Raw genomic sequence first — 25,570 nt, forward strand, 5'->3', positions numbered from 1 at the left:
GTTTCAAAGCGATTTTAGGTATAGTCAGGTTCCAGATCATTGGTCGAAAGGTTTCAGTTTGAACATTAGAAAGCAAGCAAGTTTTTCCAAGCGAAATCATGTTCCTTTTTTTTATTGTTACGGAAGTGATTCGGGACTTTTGAATGCTCATCATTTGATTATTTCGTAAACGGCGACGCTTCCTGAAATGAGAAAGCTTGCACATCAAATTTTGTATATCTAAGTCAAAAAGATTTTGCTAATGTTTTCCGCAGTTTCATGTCAGTTCGAGAATTGATATTCATTCAGCTTGAACTGCAAATTAAATCGCGTAATGAAATCTTTCTCTTTGTCTATAGTCATTCTCTATCTGTTTTCCGCTTGTTGACTGTTCACGCTCAATGCCTTTCAAAAATAGTTCGGCTATTGCATTTCCAATTCTTTGTTGAAATCTTTTGTTGTTTTTGTTCGGAATGCAGCTCATTTTATTGGCCTTTTGTCAAGCGAAATTCCTCAAAATGAGATCGAATTTCGTCGTTTAATTCAAATCCTTCTCCGCTTGACTATTTTCGAAAACAAGAACGAGATCCTTAATCAAACAATTAAAGAAATTTTGTTTGTCTTATTCTTATGAGACACCCAGAGAAAATTAAGTTGTACTTAAATAAAGAAGGCCAATTCGAATGCATATCAGTCAGACTGCAGTATTCCTTAAATATCACACTTTTCGACGACATCTGGCACATGGAGGAAGCGGAAGCCTGATGATAACTGCATTCCACATAGTAAATGTGAAAATCTGTTCTGTTATTCGACAAATATGCTATTTTTCAGTTTGGTGAAATTATCATGTTTGCATCATATAATATGGCCCCCTGTCCACCGAACGGCTTATTTTAGTTTTAGTTTTTTTATTTTTGTAAAAACAGTGGGAACCACAGCAGGTGCTGAGACAAAGCCACCCCTCCACCATTTTATTTTATTTTCGGCGGTAAACTATTTTTGAAGTGTTTTTTTATTTGGTCGGTCCAGTAGAAATGGTTGCGCAATGGTTCTCACATTATGCATTCAAGTTTTCAATGTCAAACAAAGCTTTTTCTCAGCTTCGGTAACGTTCCCCACCACAAGCAACAGCTGACTTTCCTTGCGATCTCATAATCATTAGTCATTCATTTCGTCAAACCAACTGAATGGTTTGATTTAGTTTGACTTGATTAAATGAGGTTGTCGAAGGTTGTAAAATAAATATCTGCAGAAATAAGAGTGCTTATAACAACCTGAGTTCATATTTATGTAATAACGTCTACATCTTGCATGTTATAATTCTTTGCTGTATCATTTACACATGCGGCCTACAGAGGGCGTTGTTCACAGACATGTTGCAGTCCACTGGTTCTTTAACCGTCTCGCATCCGACTTTCTTCCAGGTATAGGATTAGGCGAGCTCTGAAAAGTATTGTGAGTTTAGTTATTCCTTATTCGTCGCAAAGTGCATGTTTCACTACTTCCCTCCCGGTTGCTGGAAAACCTCAACACATTTCTGTATTACTTTAGTTGCGATTTTAGTAGCCCGTTGAAACTAACAAATTGTTTCTATTAAGAGATTCAGATTTCAGTTGATTCTAAAATTGGTCAGCACCAGACAAACAATAGCTTATAACTTTCGTGATGCGTTTCGCATAATCGAATGTCCGCTGTCCCTTCTTTTTTTCTGGCCTTCTCCGCCGTGTTTATGTTTGCGCTTTGTTACAGCAGAGGCACAGTAAGAAAGAACTATTATCATTCTTATGGCAACTCTCTTTGAAAAAGAATTTTTGATGTTTGGCGAAATGCAGAACCCTCCTTTTGCTATTACCGATTCTGATTCCAACTCCTGCGACAAAGTACAATTTGATGGAAGAAACTTTTGGTGAAAACTGGGCCAAAGAACCAGCAGATAAATAGTTAGCGCCGTTTTATTGCACCATAGGTAACTAATAAATCAAGAGCAGGGAATTGATTTTTTGAAACTATATTCAGCCGTTATACGATTCTAGAGTACGCCAACACAAAACAACTACAGCAGGATCATCCCTGTGTGATCCGTTTGATTTGCGAGAGTTACCTGCGCCAACCTGCACCGAAAAACGTGCCCTAAAATATGAATCATTCTGAAACGATCGATCCCTCCGACGGGCAATCTAAAGAGATTTTGCGACTCCTGCACAATCAAGTAAACAAATATTCTACATAAGACGTTGTTGTCTATAGCTTATTTTTTTTTGTCTTTGAATTGTCGATTAGACTAATGGTTTTTTCATCGAATGCGGTGGATTCGACGGTGAATTTATTTCCAACACCTTGTACATGGAGCGCTCACTCGAATGGAGTGGATTGCTGATTGAAGCGGACAAGAAAGCGTTCACTCAGCTTATATCTCGCAATCGCAAAGCGTTCACCTCGCCCGCTTGTCTCAGTACAAAACCGTTTCCCATGGAAGTAAGTCCTTCAACGTGTTTTGTTCAGCAGCCAATTATTCGCTAATGTCATGGGAACATATAGGTGGTCTACAGTGGTACCGCCGAAACGTTTGGCGCCATTATCGAGGAGAAAGATGTTAAACAACCGCAAAGCCAGCAGAAAGACACAGAAAGCATTTACAAAATGTAGTTTTTCCCGCTTTACTCCATTCTACTTGCAATCGGTAGAACCGACGTCGACTATTTTGGACTTGACGTTGAAGGAGCTGAGTATAATATCTTGAAAAACATTCCTTGGCACAAAGTCAACATGAAGGTATAGGTGGTCACCTGATACGTCAGCAGTTTGTTTTTTGTGTCAATTACATTTACGTTTTTTTTTTTAAATTGCGGATGCGTTTAGACGGTGACTGCGGAGTGGAATCACGTCACCGAAGGTGAACCGAGCTTGACTCGTTTGATGGAGAGCAACAAATTTATCAAAACTGGTCTGATTTCGAATTGTTATACCCGCGAAGTTGTCTACATTCAAAATTCTTTCAATGTTTATAGAGAGAAATAAAACTTGGCAGTCAAATACTGTATTATAATAGTGTGGTCTCTTAGGAGAAAATGTATAGGGAAAGTCGAAAGGGTTTTAGCAGGGTTTTAGATCAATAAAACTTTGAGCACCCATTAAAAATGTTGTTACAAATTTTCTTTTATTCGTATAAGATCTAAGAGATTTAGCATAATAAAGGTATTATTAGTGGAAAGTAAAAATAGCCCAGAGGATATGAATTATTTGATGAAGTTGTAGTGAAATCCAAGAACAATTACTACTCCAACCTGTTGTCATGGGGTTGTCTGTCAATTATTTTAGAAATTTGTACGAACGTTTTAGGTGACTGAATTTGGGAAAACCTATAATTAACAGTCAAGTAGGGGAGAGGGGGGCTAGTTGGCAGGTGGGGTAAGTTGGCATTTTGCTCATTAGACCCCTTACAGACCAAAACAAATCAAGCCTTTTACATTAAATATGAATGACAACACCCAGATTACTTATACAAAATTTCAAAAGTATACTACTTCCCCAAAAGGAGTTATAGCAAAAAGAAAAAAAAAAACGGTAAAAAGTTTTTTTTGGGGCCTCTCAGCACTTTTCAGTTTTCTCATAGTATAACACTCCAAGAGTGTCAGTAAACCCAAGCAAACAAGAATTAATGTTTCTCTTATTTTTAAAATAAACCCGACATTTCTACATTAAAAAGTTATTTAAATATCAATTTATGAGTTCGAAAAGCACACTGTGGGGTTAGTTGGCAGAAATTTTGAGGGGCATGTTGGCATACAGATTTCTCACGAGATGCTGAGTTGCAAGTTTTCAAAATTCGATCTAGAAATTTGTGAGCAATGGAGAATCGTCACTTGCCAACTTACCCGTAGGCGGGGCAAGTTGGCAGACTTTTTTTTTGCAGTTTTTCTCAATTTAACAATTTCTTGTAAATGAAAATTGTAAACAAATACGATCAATTCATAAAGAATTGAAATCTGAATCTGATTCAATCATTCAATTTGCAAAACGTGTGGTCAAAAAATTCAAATAAATTCACAAAAAGTGACCCTGCCAACTAGCCCTCCTCTCCCCTACTGTAGTAACTTGTCGTTTGAGTCTGTCACTAATGCTATAAATCCACATGAATGGAATTTCATTCAGACTTCCGATTGACTTACCGAGCTATATACTAGCATTTAAGTAAGCTTAGGCATTTTTCTTAACATACAGACAGTGTATTATGATCTTTTATAGGATAAGTAGAGCAAGCATCATAAGATTTTAGGCGAGAAAATGCAGGCCGATTGCGTATCCCACCAATCAGTGAGGTTGTGATAAATCTTCGGTGGCAACGTTTCATCGTGGAGGGTAGCACACAAGCGACACATGCTTTTTTTCTTCTCATCTTCGCTGTCGTGTACTTGGAAGTAAGGTTTCCACCAGAAATATTCGTTGTAGAGCGTGTCGTTGTTGTTGAGGAGAATCAAGTAGTCGGCCAGCGCTTTTGTGTTTTCAAATTTTGCCGCGTTAATGAACGAATGCGGTGGCGCTAGTTTTTCTTGGTCGTCGTGAAGGCCGTAAACGACCGGGATGATTGGGCGGTGCATCATAGCGAATAATCTTAGAAAATACCAAAATGAGAAATAATTAAAAATGTTTTTGTCAAAAACGAATTTGAATCGCATACTTTTCGGTGACGTAATCGCGACACAGCGAATTCTCTAGTGAAAGGTAGAATTTGTGTTCGGAGGCAGCCAAGTCCCGACACTCTTCGCTCGACTCGTACGAATCGTCCAGCTTCTTGGGACACGTCAAATTTCCGCAAGTGCCGTACACGTCGATGGCAATGTACTTTTGCAGTTCCTTTACCAATTCGTTTCGGCTGCTCATAACAATCCGGCAATTGGATGCAAACCAAACGGCCATTTTCGTCTTTCCTTTGGCGTAGTTTCGGCTGCTGTTGCGATGATTAGACAAGTAGATTTTCATTTGGGTCTCACTAGGATGAAGCGGCACGTTTCCAATGGGTCTGACATAGCCGTAGGGAGCGACCACGTCAGAGTCCCAGCGATAGGTCATGGTCCAATTGAAGAATTCGGCCATGGGAGTGACGCTGTAAGTGCGCCAAGCCGCCGATTCCATGCTCCAGAACACGTAGCGCTGATTAGCCAAGCGCAGATGAGGCAAGTCATTTTTATTCCACGTTCGGAGATGAAAGAGAACGGCGTCGTAGGTGCGGACGTCCGTTCGGTTGGCTGAAGTTTGGCACTGCCAAACGGGACACCCCAACTTTTTCAGAACTTCTCTCCCGTGCCCAACGCCGTAATTCTTGTTCTTGTCATTTCCCTTTTTATATATAAATGAATTATTTATAGAATGTTACGTCATGGATATTATTGAGGCCTATTCGGGCCTATTATTACCTTATTCCAGAAGAGAATCCGCTTGAAAGTTGTGTTCATTCTCAACAGTTTGTCCTCTCCTGAAAACTTTTCAATCATTTGGTAGAGTTTGGGCTGTGGTTCGATTAGTATCGGTACTGATGTTGACACGTCAATTACCGTAGGTAATGGTGTACTGGGTATGTTAGTCGTAGCCAAGATGCAGGTTTCGTTCGAGTTTAGAAAACTAATCCTGTTTTCATCACCGCCTAGTATAAGTCGGTTAGATGTCCCCAACGATTGAATATTATTTTCTGTTGCATCAGCAGTGAGTTTGGTTTGGGAACTTGAGTAGAATGGCCATTGGACTATCAGGACGAAACTCGTCAGGATCACCGAGTAGTAAACGACTTTGCGACGGCCAAAATTATTCAGCAATATTTTCATCGTCATACTTAAGGTTTCATCCTTTTGCATTATATGCTGCGTTCGTTGGAAATTATAGTTCAACAATTTATTAGTAATAATTTGTAAACCGCGTTTTATTGTTAAAAATTGTGCCAACACCACTTTGCTACAGCCAGAGTAACACAATATAAAAGGAATTTTGATAGACAAACTCTGAGTCTTATATGCTTTTGAGTTTGTTACATACCAGTGATACCACCTGTTTTTTTCACAATTTCCGTTTGCTTTGGCCAATAGCACATGTTTGAGGTGAAATAGGCTCCACCCCAGCCAAAGGGAGTAGTCGCACTTGATGACACCAGATGGGTATTTCTGAAAGAAAAAGAGGCTTTGACCTAGTATACCCGTCAAATTTAACGCGAACGTAAAAGAATCACAAACCAGGAAGTACATCAAAATCTATGTTTGAGATTTACCGCTGCTCTTTGTTTGTGTGGTGTTCGCTGTTGCATTACGTTCTCAGGAAGATGCTGAAAACAAAAAAGAAACAACATTTTTTTACAAAATTACTGAGCGTCCTCGGGACACTACGATGTTGAGCCTTTGAAATAAGAATCTGCTTGTGTTTTCTTGTGATTGCTGCAGATGACAGCATGGGCTTCATTTTTGTCGAAAAAATGAAGGTCCGATCCCAGAACAACTGTATTAAGTGTAGACTAATCTCAACATAAACAACCTCGCAATCCATTAGCCAGATGCTAACCCAACAATTCGTTCAATTTTCGCACAAAAATGTTGAGTTGTTAACAAAATTGCCCCAAAACAAGTTATTGAATACAACAAATTTTTTAATGCCATAACTTAATTTTTTTAGTATAATAAAAGTAAAATCGAAAGTGATCTTGGAAATCTTTTTCAAAAGAAACTACTCTACAACAAGCAACACAAAAACGTTTAAATTACAAGTTATTTAGACCAACACATACGTAGTTGGTCCAAATAATTAAGTTGTTGGTAAAGTACAGGACCGAGAAAATGTATGTGCTTGTATTGTCAGTGTATTTCTGAAACTTGATGTCTTTATTGTAACAATTATAAAACCATATTGAGATCAAAGGGTTGGCATTTGTTGTCATCGACCAACTCAGAGATCAGAAAATAATTAGAATGGAGTTTGAATGTCGTGCAACTGTTGGATAGAGACCGCAGAAACAGTGACGAGGTGCATTCTCCGGTATGAACTCAACACGATAGTGATCCTTCCACCAGAAGAATTCATTGTATAGGGGGTTTTCGGCGTCGAGTATTTTCAGATAAGCGGCCAACTTTTTCGTCTTTAAATTTCGAGTGTCGATGTAAGAATTGGGCGGCGCTTTGTTGGGTGTAATCGACCCCTCCGTAAACAATCGGGACCATGTAAAGATCTATAAAGAAATTTTCAGTGACGTAGTCTTTGCAGATGGAGTTCTCAAATGTCAGGTAGAACTTATAGGTGGATTCAATCATTTTATTGCATTGCGGCTCAGAAAAATATGTTCCGTGACGTGGGCATGAAAAATTTCTATCGCCGCACTTTCCGTAAATGTCGACGCCGATATATTTGCGGAGTTCTTTCCACGTATTTTTCACATTTTGGTGAGCGCGTCGTCAAATTGATCAGAAATTAAGCTCCGCCCATAAAAAATGGCTGAGGACCCGTTTTGATTTTTTGCAGATTTTTCATGCAAAAAAATACCAGTAGCCTATCTCATTACAAAATACCAATAGAAATTAATGATTAAAAAATCAGAATACATGATAAATTACTGATTTATGATAAAAAATATGATATTTATGCTTATTAACCAACAATTTCTTGCATATTTCTCATGCGAAAAGTCTGTGGCAAAATCATTTAATTTAAACGATTTATTTCTGATTTCCTACTATGGATTGGGTTATACCTCACATAAAATGAGACAAAAATATTTTAAACATTTTTAATGATAAATATGAGGGTGAAAATTCTCATCAATTTAATGAGAAATATATGAGATCATCAAAAATTATTGAAAAATCATGAATTATTGAAATGTCATTAAAAAACATATAATTTCTCATAAAGTTTGATGATATTTTTCCGTAAGGGTAGGCCTATACCTAAACATTTGTTTCCTAAAGGGCTCATTCGTATCTGTTTTCTTTAGCCGTTTTATCTGGCAACGCAGCATGGCTCTAGACTTTTTTAGCGCGAGAACGGGGAGAAGAGGGAGAATGGGAGGGAGGAGGGCGTACGAAAAAAAGGGGACGCACGTTTCCTCTTCTCCCCCATTCGTCCCATTCTCCCTCCATTCTTCCCCAACAGAGCCAGGGGGAAAATGGAACATCGTTTTTCTCTGCAACGGCTTAATTATATTTATAAAATAATACACTGGTGAAAAATAAATTCATTTCCCTTTCAGAAGTGCTGTAGGGGAGAGGAGGGCTAGTTGGCAGGTGGGGAAAGTTGGCATTTTGCTAGTTAGACCCCTTACAGACCAAAACAAATCAAGCCTTTTACACTAAATATGAAAGACAACACCCAGATTGCTCATACAAAATTTCAAAAGAATACGACTTCCCCGACAGGAGTTATAGCAAAAAGAAAAAAAAAACGGCAAAACGTTTTTTAGCCTCTCAGCACTTTTCATTTTTCTCATAGTAAAAAACTCTAAGAGTGTCAGAAAACCCCCAAAAAAAAAATCATGTTTGTCTTATTTTTAAAAGAAATCCGACATTTCTACATTAAAAAGTTATTTAGTTGTCAATTTATTTGTTCGAAAAGCACCCTGTGGGGTTAGTTGTCAGAAATTTTGTGGTGCATGTTGGCATACGAATTTTTCACGAGATGCTGAGTTGCAAGTTTTCAAAATTCGACCTAGAAATTTTGGAGCAATGGAAAATCGTCATCTTACCCCGTAGGTGGGGCAAGTTGGCAGACTTTTTTTTGCAGTTTTTCTCAATTTCACAATTTCGTGTAAATAAACATTGTCAACAAATACGATCAATTCCAAGAGAATTGAAATCTGAATTTGATTTATTCATTCAATTTGCAAAACCGTTTTGCAAATTGAATGAATAAATTTTAAAATGAATGAATTGAATGAATAAATAATTAAACACGTTTTGCCAAAACGTGTGGTCAAAAAATTCAAATAAATTCACAAAAAGTGACCCTGCCAACTAGCCCCCTCTCCCCTATTTTTATTTGTTTTATAGAGTAGAAAAGGAGATACTATTAAAAAAGTAGATTCGATAATTTTTCCTTTTTTTTTGTTGCCAGGGGGCGTTTTTCTGGAAATAACATTGATCTGGCAATACCTGTTTTACCCCGTTTTCCATGTCCCGTTTAACCCGAACCCAATCAACATTACATAAAGTAAATTATCAAACACATAGGAACCCATTACAAAAAAATACACCACCTTAAACTAGAATAAAAATGCTATCAAATAGCTATCTCGGTTTTACAACAATATTTATTTTAGTATCAATAAAATAAAAAACTAAACGTCTTAAATATTTTTTTCAGATTTCCATTTTTTAAATTTCCCATAGAATAAGAAAAATAAATCACAATTTCAAGAAATAAAGTTTATATGATAAATAAAACGTAATTTAACATACTTTGTATTTTTTCACAATTTTTCAATGAATTGTACATATTTTAATTCCCTTGTACATTATAGCCCCGTGTCCCACATAGCCCCGGTTTCCCCTACCTAAACATATGTTTGGGAAAATCTCAAAACCAAAAAATGTTTGCAACTTAGCTAACCCCATTTTTCTCATAGTATGACGAACACCATTAAAAATTCTAATATTGCGCATCTTTAAAAAATTTATTTAGATAGTCCTCGTCGCTTGGGGATTAAAAATAAAACTGTTTTAGGGCCTTAAAATCTTGTCGTCTTATTTCTTGACTTAAAATTTTTTTTCTTCGGTTGACTTCCTTAGATAAAGAAAAATTTTGAAAACACATTTTTCTTAAAGAAATTTTGTTCTCTTTTTTAAAAAAATTTAAGTAATTTTTATTAACTGTCTTTTTACTTGAAAACGTAATCTTTACAAAGAAACCTTTTCTTGAGGCAATTTGCCGTGCTAGGTTATAGATAGGAAGGGGGCAAAGAAAATTTCGGAAAATTTATAGTTCATGGCGCGCCATCTTCAGTTGTTTTTAGCTTACTCATGAGAATAAAATTGGCCGTGGCTACCAATTAAACAAGAAATGCGCTAACTATGCCAATCCCTTTTGATGGATACTCTCTCATAAGAGGGGTTTGCTAATAGCAAACAAATGTTTACCTATTGCAAAACAGTTATGTTAACCCACAGGGACCGAAAAATAAATGTTTGGAGAATATGACAAAACCTACCTAACCTAACCTTACCTAAATATATGTTTGGGAAAATCTCAAAACCAAAAAATGTTTGCAACTTAGCAAACCTCATTTTTCTCATAGTATGACGAACACCATTAAAAATTCTAATATTGCGCATCTTTAAAAATTTATTTAGATAGTCCTCGTCGCTTGGGGATTAAAAATAAAACTGTTTTAGGGCCTTAAAATCTTGTCGTCTTATTTCTTGACTTCAGATTTTTTTCTTCGGTTTACTTCCTTAGATAACAAAAAATTTTGAAAACTTATTTTTCTTAAAGAAATTTTGTTCTCCTTTTTAAAAAAATTTTATTAATTTTTATTAACTGTCTTTTTACTTGAAAACGTAATCTTTACAAAGAAACCTTTTCTTGAGGCAATTTGCCGTGCTAGGTTATAGATAGGAAGGGGGCAAAGAAAAATTCGGAAAATTTATAGTTCATGACGCGCCATCTTCAATTGTTTTTAGTTTACTCATGAGAATAAAATTGGCCGTGGCTACCAATTAAACAAGAAACGCGCTAACTATGCCAATCCCTTTTGATGGATATTCTCTCATAAGAGGGGTTTGCTAATAGCAAACAAATGTTTACCAATAGCAAAACAGTTATATTAACCCGCAGGGACCGAAAAATAAATGTTTGGAGAATATGACAAAACAGAAATATTTTGTCATAAACCACCCGAGGTGGTTAAGGGAGAGTGGGGCGATCTGGCGTTCGGGTCGGATGGCTCAATTGATTTCTTGATGGGTTAGAATTGCAATAATATATTGAAAAAATCAGGAGATGTAGATGTTAGTAATGCGCATCTTAAAACCAAATTTCATGGCAGTACGACGAACGGTTGAGGAATGAAAAATGAAATAAATTTTTCGTCTTAAAATTGGGTCGTCCTACCTTGACTTTTGAATCAAATATCGGCTTTCCCGATTTCTTGAAAATTATAAAAAAATATGGAAAATATTCTACGTTATCTCCTCTTTAATCCTGTTTAGTTTGTTTTATATTTACAATAGTTTAAACAAGATATATTCAATAATATACCAAGACCCCTTTGTTGGGGGCGCATCGGCCACACAGCGTCGGGGCTTTTTGGCTTACATAAAATTGCATATGATAGCATTAAAATTATTTTTGGTCAACTTTTTTCGTGTTTTTAGTCAACTACCATACTTATTTAAGCTTTTTTATTGATATTCCGTTGGTGGGTTGCATTATTGGGTAATTTTTTTTAATTTTGAGTTTCTACTGTCAGTCAACGGTTTTTCCGTAAGAAATACAGGGGCCGAGACACCCCGGCGGTGTGAGCAAGTGACCCCGTATCAGGGGCGGGTTTGCTCTTTTTTTTTTTTTTTTTTAAGATCGGTAATAACCTAGTCTTAATTTTTTAGATCGGATTGAAAAAATCACCATTTAAAGCAGGAAGGATTCTCTTTCTTTCAAGATTTGGTGGATCTAAATACGTTGGAAAATAAGGGAATGGGAGCTAAGAGAAAAAAAAGTGAGCCAGTCGCCCGTCGTATAGAGGGTAATGGGAAGAAAAGAAAGGTCTTAGCACTTATGACTAATCCAAGGTGAAAATTCCTCCCAAACCCACCCCTAAACCATCATTTCATTTCTTTGTACGAAATTTTTTCCTTTTTTCAAAAAGGAAAATTCTCGATTACCATATATGCTACCATTAACTAACATGTAACCTGGAATCGAACCCACTTCCAATTTGTAAAAATTTCACGGATCACTACGCTACCGACTTAGCTATAATATTTTCGCAGTAATGTAGAAACTATGGCTAGATATTATTCTCGGGAATGACCAAATAGGGACTTGTAAATTTTTCGCTACCAAAGCGAGATCGTCCACACACTGCACTAACGATACTTCTCTATCATGATGTATAGCTTTTTATTTATTTCAAACAAACCCGATCGCCGTAACACAGGTGTTAGAATTATTTTATAATTGATTTGTCTTAACCTATATATAAATATGATGGGAGGTTGAGGTGACTAAAAGAGGGGTAGCTTTCATTTTCATTGTTTTCACCGACGGAAGTAAACGAAAGGGAAAGAAAATTTACCTTTTTTTCTATCCCGCCAGATTCTTTGCCCAGTCTCTAAACGAAAATGTTGCGTATAGCTAAACCTAAAAAATGTTTACCTATACCCAAACATTTGTTTTTCTATACCTAAACATGTGTTTGGGAATATCTCCAAACCACAAAATGTTTGGAACTTAGCAAACCCCATTTTTCTCAGAGTAGTGTGCATTTAATCTCAGAGATTAGAATTTTCTTACGTCAAGCAGATGTTAATGGGCGGAGCTTGAACAAAATTCCTACGCCAACAATTGTTTTGCAGAAAGGAAGTTTTATTTTAGATTTGTATGCTGTAGGTTATTCTGCTTCTCAGAACGATCACGAAACCACACTTACAGCATACAGCAGAAGTCTGTTTTCAGAAGAATATTCTTTCACTCCGTTGAAATTTGTTTACTTCGGCGGTTTTGATTCTAAAAGTATACCCACTTTTTGTTAAACCATCGGTTAAACCATCATCTATAAAGGACTAGGCCTACCAATATTCTTTAAGTGTTGGGCTGATTGTGATTACTGGTGAGTCAAGTGTTTGACTATAAATATGGTGACAAAAGTGCTACAGTTTATTCGCGAGTTTTCCTTTCCTACCATCGTGTTTAAGAAATTGCGCAAGAGTCTTTTCTATTCCCTGCAATGTTCATAACTGTCTTCATAATTTTCTTTTACTCAATTTCGCATAACCCATCATCATCCATCATTCATCATTATAATCCTCTAATTCAAAGCATTCTTGCATTCAACTTGACTAAGAAATTTGACAATTACTTACCCACCACTCTTATTTTCAAAAACGATAACAGCAGTAACAACTTAGCCAACCCTAATGAAATTCCTGGATACTATATGAAGCGCATCTTATTTTGGACACCTTTTTTTGGAGTGAAAGATTATGGCTTTGGTATCGGACGAGACGCCTTCATCCATGCAAAATGTCCTGTCAATAATTGTATGACGACCACTGATCGAAATTTGGTCAACCAAAGTGACGCAATAATCTTCCACCCATTCGACGTCAATGTTAAAGATTTGCCGATGCACAGAAAGGCTCACCAGCGCTATATTCTATTCTGTTACGAAGCCTAAGTCAGCCACAGAAATTTCCCCGTCTTTAAAAATCCGGCCACAAATTTTGAATTTTTTAATTGGACGATGACGTACCGTCGGGATTCGGATATTTACAGTTCAAGTTACGGCAGTATCACGCGGAGGAATCAATCGGCGCAGTTAAATACATTACCTCCGCTATTGTCGCCGGATGAATCTCCACCGGATCCTTCTACCTTTTGGCAATTCAGCGGAATCAATCAATCGAGACAGCATCCGGCAGTTGCCAACCGGACGAAATCGGTAGCTTGGTTCGTTACCAACTGCAACACTCCAAGTAAACGTGAAATCTTCTTCCGCCAAGTGGCCAAGTACATCCCCATCGACATTTTTGGTGGATGCGGACCTCTGAAATGCCTCCGTGGGGGCAGTAAGAAATGCGACCAATTATTAGATGATTACAAGTTTTACATTTCTGCGGAAAATTCCATCTGCCCCGATTACATCACCGAGAAATTCTACCGGGCTCTCGAGATGGGCGTCTTTCCCGTCGTTTACGGAGGTGCCGATTACTTGGCCTACGGCCCCATTCCTACATCAACGCGGCCGATTTCGAGTCTCCTCAAGCTCTGGCCGATTACCTCCTCCTGATCGAGCGTAATCCTCGGCTCTACTCGGAATACCTGGGCTGGAACAAGGACTGGGAAATAAACAAACAGAAACAATCGGAGGGTTGGTGTCGCCTTTGTCAGAAACTCAACGCAGTGAAATTGGAAGAGCAACAGTCAAATAATTCATCAGAAGTATACCAAGACATGGCCAAATGGTATTACGACACCGTTTCCCAGATAGCACACTGCAGTCCCATAGACGCCCAAAACACGTCACTTTGAGACGTCTGGGATGTACTTGGCACATAGCAGATTCCCAAGTTTACATTCCTAGGACGTCTTTTACGTATGGCCAATGTCCGCTTCGCCGAGATCTCATAGCGGTCCTTATCCCGTCCCATTGGATGGACTTTAGACGTACTTGGGACGGAAAAAGGATCTCAAGAAGTCATTAATAATAAATCTTTTTCTGGACTCTGAATTTCGTTCCTTTTTTCTTTACACTTCTTTTTCTTATGAGTGTTTGCTGTGCCGACATTTTTTCACGAATGGTGATCCGGATATCCGGACAAAGTTTATTTGTCAGAGTATACAAAGGGTTACCAGGCACACATCATAATTCGACTGCATAGTTGAAGTAATATGGAACCTGACCCGGGGATCGAACCCGGATCGTCATGGTGAGAGGCCAGTACTATACAGATGGGCCACGAAATCATATCTGAGCTTAGAAGATAAAGCTAATAATAGAATTTTAGAATCAAACTTTGCCGCGAAAAGACAAAGACAGTTTCTCCGAAATTTTCTAAGTGTCGAGAAGGAGCCAAAAAATAAAAACGGGACGCATCAGAGACTTCTACGAGAGGGAGTAAAAAATGACGTATCCGACAAGATTAAAATGAGTAACGTGTTCAAATAAGGGCTCGCAATGGGACATCTTAGAGATTCCCCTGTGCCCCCCGCACCATCCGCACGGCTTTGGTCCCGCCTTGGGACAAAAATTCCTATCTGGGTTCCTGTTTACCGGGATCGAGTATCCTGAATAAATACGGCATTTCTTAACCGGAAGACCGCATGATTGGACTCAATTATTTTTTTCTATGGATATAATATGGATTCAATTGCATAATGTAGCTCTTTAAATAATATAATGCTGCTACCTTTGACAACAAGACAGTTGTTTCTGACAAACATTATATATTCTTTCCAGAGTTATCAGCATTGTCAAACGTATGATTTTATCTTTATTTGTTTGGTTTCACGTTTATGGATAAATAGAATTTTCTCCGTTGGATTCCTTGTCCCTAATACTTAAATACACGTATACTGTCAGCAATACATAGAATTTCTATGTGTTTTTCATTGATAATTATTACATTGAAATACCAAGTTTGAAGATATTGTTTTTGGTGAAGGTAAGGTTTTGTTAACAGTGTAATACTTCTAAAGTCTAAACTAGCCTATTAAGCGAGGCAACTATTAATGGTTTCTCCTTGCAGTACTGTGCTTGGGTCGAGAACAACATCTGGAAAAAAGTCTTTTACTGCATGTTATACGTTACGTGAAATGAACAGCGTTGTTGCAGCTATCTGCTGTGACCGTAATATAGACGGTTCTCATTACATATATCCTTGGGTTTGAATATGATGTTTCTGTTTCGACACTAATTTCAGTTTCGGCTTGCGGTCACAAACAACAGTTGTGCCGAGTCAAACCCAGCAGTTACAGTGGGTACCGAAAGTATCCGTACGGCTGAGAGGATCAGTAGGGAAAACGCGTTTTTCGAAACGCTCCCATTAATTAAATTCTTGGTGGAATTCAATAAATTTTTTTCAAAGGTTGATATTATGGTGGGGTATCATGTGATTTTTTGGGGAATTTTTCAACAACGCGATATGTGGTTTTTTTCGCGTTGCGTAAGTATCCATACGGCTGAGTGGTCTAGTAGGGAATGGGCTTACTTTGGAGGCCTGTTATTCAGTAACTATGTAAGGCCTATGTATACCTATGCGTAGGTTTTTAGGTTATACATAGACAAATAATTATACATAGGTTATACATAGAAAAATTCCCATTTTTTCCGCTCCCATCCCTTTGTTTTCTCTCGCGCCAACGAAAAAACAAAGGGGTGGGTGCGGAAAAAAATGGGAATTTTACTTTTTCGTTTTTTAACTTCAAATGAAACTTTGAAATATCAATCAAAAAAATTAAAAATCAGACCTGATATAAAGCTAACGCAGGTCCATTTTTTGAAAAAAGTCGCGTTTCCCTAGCCCTAGCCGTTCAGCTGCAAAAAAAGGCCAAAGTGGCCTAATTTGCATAAGGTCCTCTCGACATTCCAAAGACTTTTAGAACCGGCTAAAAGTACTTCAGGAAATGCAAACAAAAATCTGAAAAAAATCAGAGGTGTTCTCACTACCTCTATCTATGTACATACCAAATTTGAAAGCATTTGGTTAAAAACTGTAGTACTGGGAGGACTGCAAAAACAGCGTTTTTGCATAAGGTCCTCTCGGGCTTCCAAAGACTTTTGGTAGGTACCCTGTAATTTATATTTTGATAAAATTAAGCGAAAACCTAGATTAAAAATTTAATACTAGAATTAGCTGAAAGAGTAAGTAAATATATTCAGGGGGGGGGGGATTCGAGCTGATTTTAAGTTTAATTATTCCAATCCAGATTTTTAAAAAACGCCCTAGCTTGGAAAATAAAAGCTGATAACTACAAAAAAAAGTAGAATTATGTTAAGATGAAAAATTTCGAGGTAATTGCAGTAAGTGGTTTTGTGGTAGTTGAAAAGTTGTTTGATTTTTTAGCCTAGCACCGCGTGAGCTGTTATAAGAAAACAGTTTAAAAAAATAAGCTACAAGTTTCGTTCGGGTTGACTCAGCTATTGATTCTCATAAAACTAAAGCGTAAGGTAAGGAATATACGGTACTCAATATTAATAACTAGGGACTTTTTATTGATACCCCAGATAGGAATTCTTGTCCCAAGGCGGGACCAAAGCCGTGCGCATGGTGCGGTGGGCACAGGGGAATCTCTAAGATGTCCCATTGCGAGCTCTTATTTGAACACGTTACTCATTTTCATCTTGTCGGATACGTGAGTTTTTACTCCCTCTCGTAGAAGTCTCTGATGCGTCCCGTTTTTATTTTTTGGCTCCTTCTCCTCACTTAGAAAATTTCGGAGAAACTGTCTTTGTTTTTTCGCGGCAAAGTTTGATTCTAAAATCTTATTATTACCTTTATCTTAACAAATGTGGATATGAATTCGTGGCTCATCTGAATAGTATTGGTTTCCCACCACGTCGATCCTGGTTCGATCCGTGGTTCAGGTTCCTTATTTCATCAACTATGCTGTTAGTATGCAGTCGATTTATGTTGTATGTTCCGGTAACCCTTTGCATACTCTGACAAATAAACTTAATGCCCGGATATCCGGATCAGCGTTCGTGAAAAAATGTCGGCACTGCAAACACTCATAAGGAAAAGAAGAGTAAAGAAAAAAGGAACGAAATACAGAGTCCAGAAAATATTTATTATTAATAACTTCTTGAGATCCTTTAAGTCCATCCAATGGGACGGGATAAGGACCGATATGAGATCTCGGCGAAGCGGACATTGGTCATACGTAAAAGACGTCCTAGGAATGTAAACTTGGGAATCTGCTATGTGCCAAGTACATCTCAGACGTCTCAAAGTGACGTGTTTGGGATGTATATGGGACTGCACTGTGCTATCTGGGACGGAATATTGACGGAATATTTCTCAATCTCACACAAACTATCGTTTTAACTATTGACCATGCATACACGCTCATCAAGGGCGTTGTGGACTTAGTGGAAGGCCACCACGTAGAAGAGATTTTACGATGATGATAACGATTGTGCCGTCAATTAGTAAATTAAACGGCTTATTACGACATTTCTTAAGCCTTTTTAAAAATGAGGTGTATATTCGTCGAAGTACGAATGTTACCCATTTATTGTCATAGGCACGGCAAAATACAAAAGTCGGAGGAAAAAAAGATAGAAGAAGGACAAGAAAGGAGGTAGGAAAAAGAGAGAGAAAAACAAAAATGAAATGCAGAAGAGGAGTGAAGGATCGAGATGAGGAGAACTGGCGTTCCAGAAAAGGAGGAGCGGAGCGGCACGCGTTATTATAGGCAGAGGAGAACATTCTGGCTCTCAGACTGAGTAAAATCTGCTGATCTCAATCCTTCCCCCCCCCCCAGATGGTCTGGAGCGACGAGGTGCTGATTTGGCTCTTACGGCCACGGCCCGGTTAAGGCGCCCTCTAAAGCCAGAGGTTGACAGCAGGGTTAGATAAAAAAGAAATGAGGGAGCGAGGGAATCATGCAAAAATCATGGAGCAAACCATACGCAACCAGGAGAAGAGAAACTTTGAAATAATAGGCAAAGCCGAGTGGTGAGAGTATTTTGATGGCACACAGGAATTTAATAAACGCAGACCAAAGAATTTTAGATGGAGAAAAAGCGTCTAGTGAGACTGGCCAAGAAAGCTTTAGCTGACCCGCAGAAGCGATTTGGTTAGCTCTGTGTACAGCATGACTGACACAAACACAAACAAAATGTGAGCAACTTCTTCCACTTCACCTGACTGGCAGGAACAGAGCAATGGCGGAGACCTTTTGATTTTAAACAGAAAATAATTTAGACGGCAGCAGTGGCCCGATAGAAAGCTGCAGAGAAAGAACGGGAATTTAGAAGAGGACAAAATCAAAGCGGATTCCACTGAGGGAAAGAACACACGGGTCTGGGTACCCGTGTTTGCTTTTTTTTAGGATGAATCCTATAGGGAGACCATTTCAGAGCGCAACACTCTTTTTCTGTGCAGACCTTGAGATGTGCCTACTGGTGATGCAGACGGCAAAATTTTTACAGGAGTTTGGCCGGCAGTTTGAAATGACGAGGGGGGGGGGGAGAACAGCTAGGCCAGAGATGGATTTCTTTAGAACCGTTTCTAAGAATTTTAGATGCAGAGGGAAATGTTGGCGAAGATGAGAGGCGCGTCAGTAGACGTGGACTTGAACAGTCAACAGATGGCTAATGCAAAAGGGCGTTGTGCAGATTTCAGAGCAGCGATCACTCGCTTCCCGTGAATGGCCGAAGCCCAAACAGAACAGTACGTATACAGTATAGTAGGAATCATGGTTGTTTTATAAAGAAGAGAGATTGCATTGCGCGAGAGGCCCCAAGACAAATTTACAGCATTTTAGGATGAGGAACAAGAGTTTTTTTTACCACAGCGCACTTATTTGTTATATAAATGTTCCAACTGCGTTTGTCGTCAATGGTAAGACCAAGGTACAGGCACGAGTGTGAGCAAGATGTATCACAGTGAGACTCTGTCAACTTTCAAGGGCAATGACGGCAAGTTTGGTGTAGAAGAGAAAATCATTAAGACGGATTTTAAGCTGTTTAAAGTTAGTTTGACTGAACGACCCCATACTACAGCAGTATCACACATTGATTGGATATAAGCAGAAAAAATTTGAAATTTTTGTCCATAGCACAGAGAACAATATCGTCGGCATACGCATATAAATAAAGAAAGAATAGGGGAAACTAAGACTTAGCAGTTACTCTATAAGAATGTTCCAGAGAAAAGGCGAGAGGACACTGCCTTTTGGACAGCCAAGCTCAGTATTGGCAGTGTAGGATGATGAAGCGTTTGACAGAGTACTAGACCGAGAACTGAGAAGGTCGCCCAAAATCTTTATTAAGGTATGGGCTACTTGTTTTAATTAGACTGTTTAGGAATGGCTGGGTACCAAGCCGCGTCAAATGCTGACTTTATTTTTAAAAATGCACAGCAAGTGATCAATTTTTGTTGTTGTTGTTGTCTTCAATTAGTTTGAGAAGACAGAGAGGCCGATTCTGTAGACAAGCCGCTGCCCTAAAGCCATGTTGACTGGGACTGAACCAGTTTTGCGCAACGGCCAATCACTTTAAGTTAGCGAGAATAACTTTCAGCTGACTTTCTGATGACAATAGCTTGGAGAGACTATTTAGAATACTGATGGGGCGGAAGCAGTTTGAATGAAGGTAGTTCAGTTTCTTTCTCTTTTTTAGGATGACGATTGCTGCTGTTTTTCAGCAGGTTGGAAAATGACTAAGCCTAAGGCAAGAGGAAAAAAGGCCACCAGATGGTATTTAATAGATTCGAAGCAGTCTCTAAGCAAGACGGATGATATACAGCCAGAGCCGACGGACTCGAGTGACGTACGTTGTCGAAAGCCTGCTTTATTTTGAACAGTGTTTCAGGGTTTGCTTCAGGGGAGAGATGTGCTTCGCACAATGACATAGAGGAGTCCAACGCAGCCTTGTGAATTAAATCATATGAAGGGTTGGCCGGGAAGAAGAAACAAAGGACGTGTTAGACGGCTTGTGAGAAAGTAGGTTGAGGTTTACGTTTGAAATAGAGAGAGCGTCATTCAAGAAACATAACTCAAGATCGTCGCCGTTCTTGTCGAATCGCAAACTATTTCATCAATTATTCCGACTTTCGGTGTTACAGTCAATAACGAAGATGGCATGTTTTGACCGACGGAACAGAGAAAAAAATTGATTATATTTGTAAAGGAATCGATAGCAGAGACGGTCTGCAATAAATAGGAAAAAATAAAACATCGTTTGACAGCTTGACTCTACAGTAATTATTTGATAGACCGAAATTGCAGAGTGAACCGTTTAGAGAACTTCTAACAATAATCAAAGAGCCGAATGCATGCTTAGAAGAGAGACTGTGGAAAAAAAGAGTAGCCGGGAGGAACGAATATAGGCTCAAAAGAAGAAGATAGGGGGACATAGCTGCATAGGGGAGGGTGGGGTTATGTTGGACGGGTCCAGCATTGGAAAAATGATCCTGCGAGTAAACAATTCAGAAAAAATAATGAAAAAGTTACTTTAATGTGAAAAATGTTATTCCTTATACGAGAATGTAATTTGATGCTTCCATCTATTTCATTTCTCAAGAAATCAATAAAAGTAAGAAAATCACAATTTTGTTCTTGTTTTTTGGGGTTACGATCAACTAATAGCTCACAAATTAAATGTAAAATATAATAAAATAATAGCCTACCCATCCCTTTATTAGTTGCGATAATTTTCAAATTATAAATGTAGCTACACAATTAAAACATTATAACAACTTTCCTGGAAGACCATTAATGGCGATTTGTTTGGACAGACGCTTGGGGACAAAATTGGACTAGAGTTAGGGAATACTGAAAACGCCTCCTTTTTCAGACTTTCTTCCTGATTTTTCCAGTTTTTACCCTCCAGTTTTATTTTATGAAACTCTGTGTTTATTAACCAGAATTCAACATTTTTTTATTTACAAAACAAGAGAAGAGACGTTTCTTTAATTTAATATTTACAAAAAAAGTTGTTGTCCTGTTTTACCCCCATTTTTTTCTATTTTTCGTAACTTGTGTCAATTTTTCTAAACTCCATAACTCAGAGAGTTCTCAAGAGAGAACCCTGAGAAAAATAGGAAATATAAGAGAAAGAATAAACTATACTTTCATCAATTTTTTTTGTAAAATGGTAATAAATTTCTAATAACCGATAAAATACAAATTGTTTCAAGGATAACCCCGCCCTCCTCTACGGCTCTTGAAATAAAAGCACGTCAATATCAAGATCAATATCAATTGCGAGAGATTAAAGCGCGGCGCATCGAGAGTGTCTGAGGTTGATCTGAAAAAAGTTTAGTTTGGTGGAGCTAGGTGATCAATGTGTGACAGAGGAGGAATGGGTGTGGTTCATGGTTGGGATGCGGAGTTATATTTAATAAAATTTGCAATTGCTTTGAAATGGGCTGAGCAACCATACGAGCCAGCAGCGTGATTTAGAGAGTAGAATACGCACTTGTGATAAGGATGGAAAACAGCGCAAGACTGTGCGGAGTGTGACAGACTGCATTTGCATTACGATATCGGTTTGCTACAGAACTTGGATAAGCCTTGACAGCGAGTGCAGAATCATACTTTTTTGTTTACATCAGCTTCAACGACTGCGTGAGCTTGGTTCCCTAATCGAATATGACCCAGCTCCAAGTAGCCTATCGGTCACGGATTCTTCGACAGAGAAGACTGAGGCTGCCTATGTAAAGTCGTCTCGATTAAAAGGGATACCGACACCGGCAATTTTTTCCTTAAGTTATTGGAAATTTCGATTTGAATTTTGTTGATGAGAACACAGTTTCGTTTGGTTCTGGCATTGAATGGATCCTTATTGGTGCTGACACCATCCTCCCTGACTCTGCCTAGCCCACTGACCCCATTTAACCTTAGAATGGCTGGGTAGTAATTCTCTGGCACATGAACATTTTGGAAAACCTTTTCCGACTCAGGTTTATCCAGTAGCTCACGCGCTTTGTCCGGTTGTTTCGGTTTGACAGCCGATTTGGCTTTATAATTAGGGCAGAGCTTGTATCTGAAGTCGATAGGCACGAACGGACTAAGCCAGGTTTAGCAAAAGATAGATTGGCCTTGAGATGGAGTGGGGAGACTGATCACTATAGAGGTAGAACCCCAAGCAGATTCATCCCCTCCTGGGTCATCATCATCAATTGAAAAAAGGGCCGCCCACTACCCCGAAAAAAACCAGAGAATCAAGTGAAGGTACCGCAGATAAAGAAGGAGAGAGAGAGAGAGAGAGATAGAGAGAAAGATAAAATTTGACGGTCCCCTTTGATACTGAGGAGGACAGACAAAAGCGACTCAACTTCCCACTTGGAGCAAGAGTAGAGTGACCAGAGTTTAGTCCTCTCAAGGTCCACCAGTCTCCGCCAGTAGATTTCCGTGTTAACTTCCGCAGAAGCCCACGACACGAGAACGGAACACAACAAAGACCTTGCCACTCTCTCAAGGAAGGGGAAAGAGATCACCGTAGATCTGAGCTCTTCCAAGCTGATAAAAACTAAGGGACAAAGCCTATTTCAGTTGATGCTTACAACCAGACCGGACGGGGTGGAATTAATACAGAACAATTCCTGCTTTGAAAAGAAATCTTTAAAAATACTTTGCGACTTACAGCCAACAGGGTAAACACTGTTTCTAAATAGATCCAATAACTGGGCCTAAAGGTAAACAAATTGCCAACAGTTGGAGGTAAACAAAAAAAGACAAGATAAGAAATTGAGTACGACAAGCAAGAGCGGAAATATGAGAGAAGCAGCGATAAGAGTAGGCCGGCCCCTGACAGAATCAGCGAACTGTTCTTAAGCATGATGAGTGATTGCATGTGGATATTGGGGAGGGTGGTGTCAATAGAATTTAATCCACACCTAACCCACTTTCACCCTTTTGCACCTATTCCCCCCAATTTTTTTCACCAAGCCTCTCACCCACCTTTACATGATGCCCGGATATATCTAGACACACTGCATAGAAAATTTTCTAAAAAACTCATATTAGATATATCCAGACAGTATTTCTTAGAGAGAAATATCCCTAAACTACCGTACCCACCAAACTATTGAGAACACCCTCTTGTTTTGCGCGCTTTCTTATGGCACTACGTGTCTCATTGCAACTCATCTCAACAATAGCTTTTGAACGGCAAAAGATAGAGATAGAACTCAATTGCAGGACTGAGAAAATATAAGACGTCTTTGTCGATTCTTACTAATGAATAATAGATTTTGATTTTCCATTGATTGATTGCATTTTTTATATTGAAATCCTGTATTTGCGTTTTTGTTATCTGATACTGAGTGCGCCAGTGCCCCTAGTGGCGCAAGGAGAAGTTACGATTTTCGCCCCTCATTTTTTGAGGGAGTAAACTTCAAGGGATAGGAAAAGTTCTTTTAAAAAAAATTATAAACCAGGAGGTGCCGGTGTGGCGGCAGGTCCCTCTATGTGTTGTCTTTTCTTTGTGACTGTCGTCTGCTTGACGATTGAAGCAAAACCAAAGAAAATCAGACGACAGTACGACTTTAACTATACGGGGTCGGCCCCCCCAGTAGAAAAATCGACTCCTCCCCGTCTTATCCCCCCTCCAATAAACCGACCACTTCCCAACCAACCATCCGCAAAAAGACCCCCTTCCCACCAACAACCCTAGAAAAACCGACCCCCTTTCCACCCAGCCCCGCCTAAAAATTGACCCCTTCCTTCAATCCAAACCGCAAAAACGAAAAAAGCGGTTCAATCGACAGCGCTCACGATCCACTGAACGGATCGGGATTATTTTTGTGTCAACTTGTCCGTCTCATCAAGATTAATGTCACCTACCCACAGCGGACAAGATCTAATGGACAAAATGCACGGAACCCGCAATTTGTTCGAAAAACCAACCAAAACCCAGTCATAATTTAACACCCCCCGGGACCCTCTTGGAAGTCAAGAGGGAATAAATTCTTGATTCCATTAAATAAACGACGCCAATTTTTTGGGGATAAAGACGAGTGTTTTGGCGCCATTCTAAGTATTTTTTCGATTTTGGAAAAGCCAGTTTTTACACTGCGCTTATGGGGGAAAAAAGGGTGTTCTTAATTGGTAAAACAAGGGTGTAGAGACGTGGGGATATATCCTACAAAAATTTCAGGTGTGTATGTTTTGTCAATCGTTTTTTTCAAAAATATTTAGCTCTGCCATGCAAAAGTTATTTGAGTTGCAATGAGAGACAGTGCATGAAGTTGCAAGAAAAAATTGCGCCATAAAATCTTTCTCTTTGTCTGTAGACATCCACCCGTTTTCCGCTTATGCACGTGCACGTGCTTTTAAATTTTTTATTTAAATAAATTTAAATTTAAATTTTTTAAAAAATTAAATGATAGGGACAAAACTTAAAAAATAAAAAAAACGCCGGAAAAAAATCCTCTACGGCAAAATGAAAAAAATTGATTTTCATTTTGCCGTATCTCGAAAAATAATGGTCAAAAAACTAAAAAAATTTGGAAATCAGTGTTTCATAACAATATGAATCCACTGTCCAAGATCTGACGGATCGGCGTGGATTGACCCAAATATATAGTATTAACGGTTATGTGACAGGACTTATTGCAGACGACTATAAATTAACTGGTCTAAAATGGGTGATGGCTGTTGCTTGAAATACACGGACGACTGTTGTCAATTTCGTGAGAACTATACGACAATACCCGCCCGGGGAAAGAATGAAAGCTATTTTGAGGCGTCCATTGCGCGGCTATGTTTGAGAGTCAATTCCTCTACAACAAGTCCGCATTCAGTAAAACCAAAAATTGGAAGAAAAATAGATTTGTACAATTTAAGAGAGAACCCCCCTCCTTTCACACACAAACCATGGTAATTGTTGGTTTTAGCTAGGCATCTGCTGTTGGAAAGATCCCACTTCCCAAGCCTTAACTTCTTTCAGAAGCCAACACATTTCATCCCACGAACAATTGCAGACTAGCTGTAAACGTACGTGACAAGCCACAATTCTTAGTAATATCTAAAACGATTTGTACGTCGAAATAAATTTTGGAAAGAACAACAAACGGTTTCTATTTCCACTTGCCAGATGTTCTTGCCAATAAATAGCACTTCCACTTGGCAGGCTCCTGCCGTTCGAACGGGCGGGAACCTTTCATAAATCACTTATACTCTACACACAGCACGATACTTCTTTTATATGGCTGAATTTTTGTCCGACATTTTT

The 25,570-nt window shown here is 38.7% G+C and overlaps 3 protein-coding genes across 3 annotated transcripts; 2 read left to right on the plus strand and 1 right to left on the minus strand.

Annotated features, from left to right (window-relative positions):
• Positions 1-1,965: 1,965 nt before the first annotated feature.
• Positions 1,966-3,004, plus strand: LOC124320437. Its single transcript, XM_046783326.1, has 4 exons — positions 1,966-2,191; positions 2,263-2,457; positions 2,521-2,754; positions 2,842-3,004. Exons 1-3 carry the CDS (start codon positions 2,120-2,122, stop codon positions 2,626-2,628), a joined length of 375 nt encoding a protein of 124 aa, XP_046639282.1. The 5' UTR covers positions 1,966-2,119; the 3' UTR covers positions 2,629-2,754; positions 2,842-3,004.
• A 1,217-nt stretch (positions 3,005-4,221) lies between these two features.
• On the minus strand, positions 4,222-5,932 carry LOC124320307 (alpha-(1,3)-fucosyltransferase C-like). Its single transcript, XM_046783130.1, has 3 exons — positions 5,397-5,932; positions 4,661-5,319; positions 4,222-4,593 (listed from the first exon to the last, which is right to left on the minus strand). Exons 1-3 carry the CDS (start codon positions 5,829-5,831, stop codon positions 4,245-4,247), a joined length of 1,443 nt encoding a protein of 480 aa, XP_046639086.1. The 5' UTR covers positions 5,832-5,932; the 3' UTR covers positions 4,222-4,244.
• Positions 5,933-13,408: 7,476 nt separating this feature from the next.
• LOC124321022 (alpha-(1,3)-fucosyltransferase C-like) lies at positions 13,409-13,954 on the plus strand. Its single transcript, XM_046783941.1, has one exon. The coding sequence runs from the start codon at positions 13,409-13,411 to the stop codon at positions 13,952-13,954; it is 546 nt and encodes a 181-aa protein (XP_046639897.1).
• The last annotated feature ends 11,616 nt before the right edge of the window (positions 13,955-25,570 follow it).

Source organism: Daphnia pulicaria, chromosome 1 (assembly GCF_021234035.1).
Source record: "Daphnia pulicaria isolate SC F1-1A chromosome 1, SC_F0-13Bv2, whole genome shotgun sequence".
Lineage (NCBI taxonomy): Eukaryota > Metazoa > Arthropoda > Branchiopoda > Diplostraca > Daphniidae > Daphnia > Daphnia pulicaria.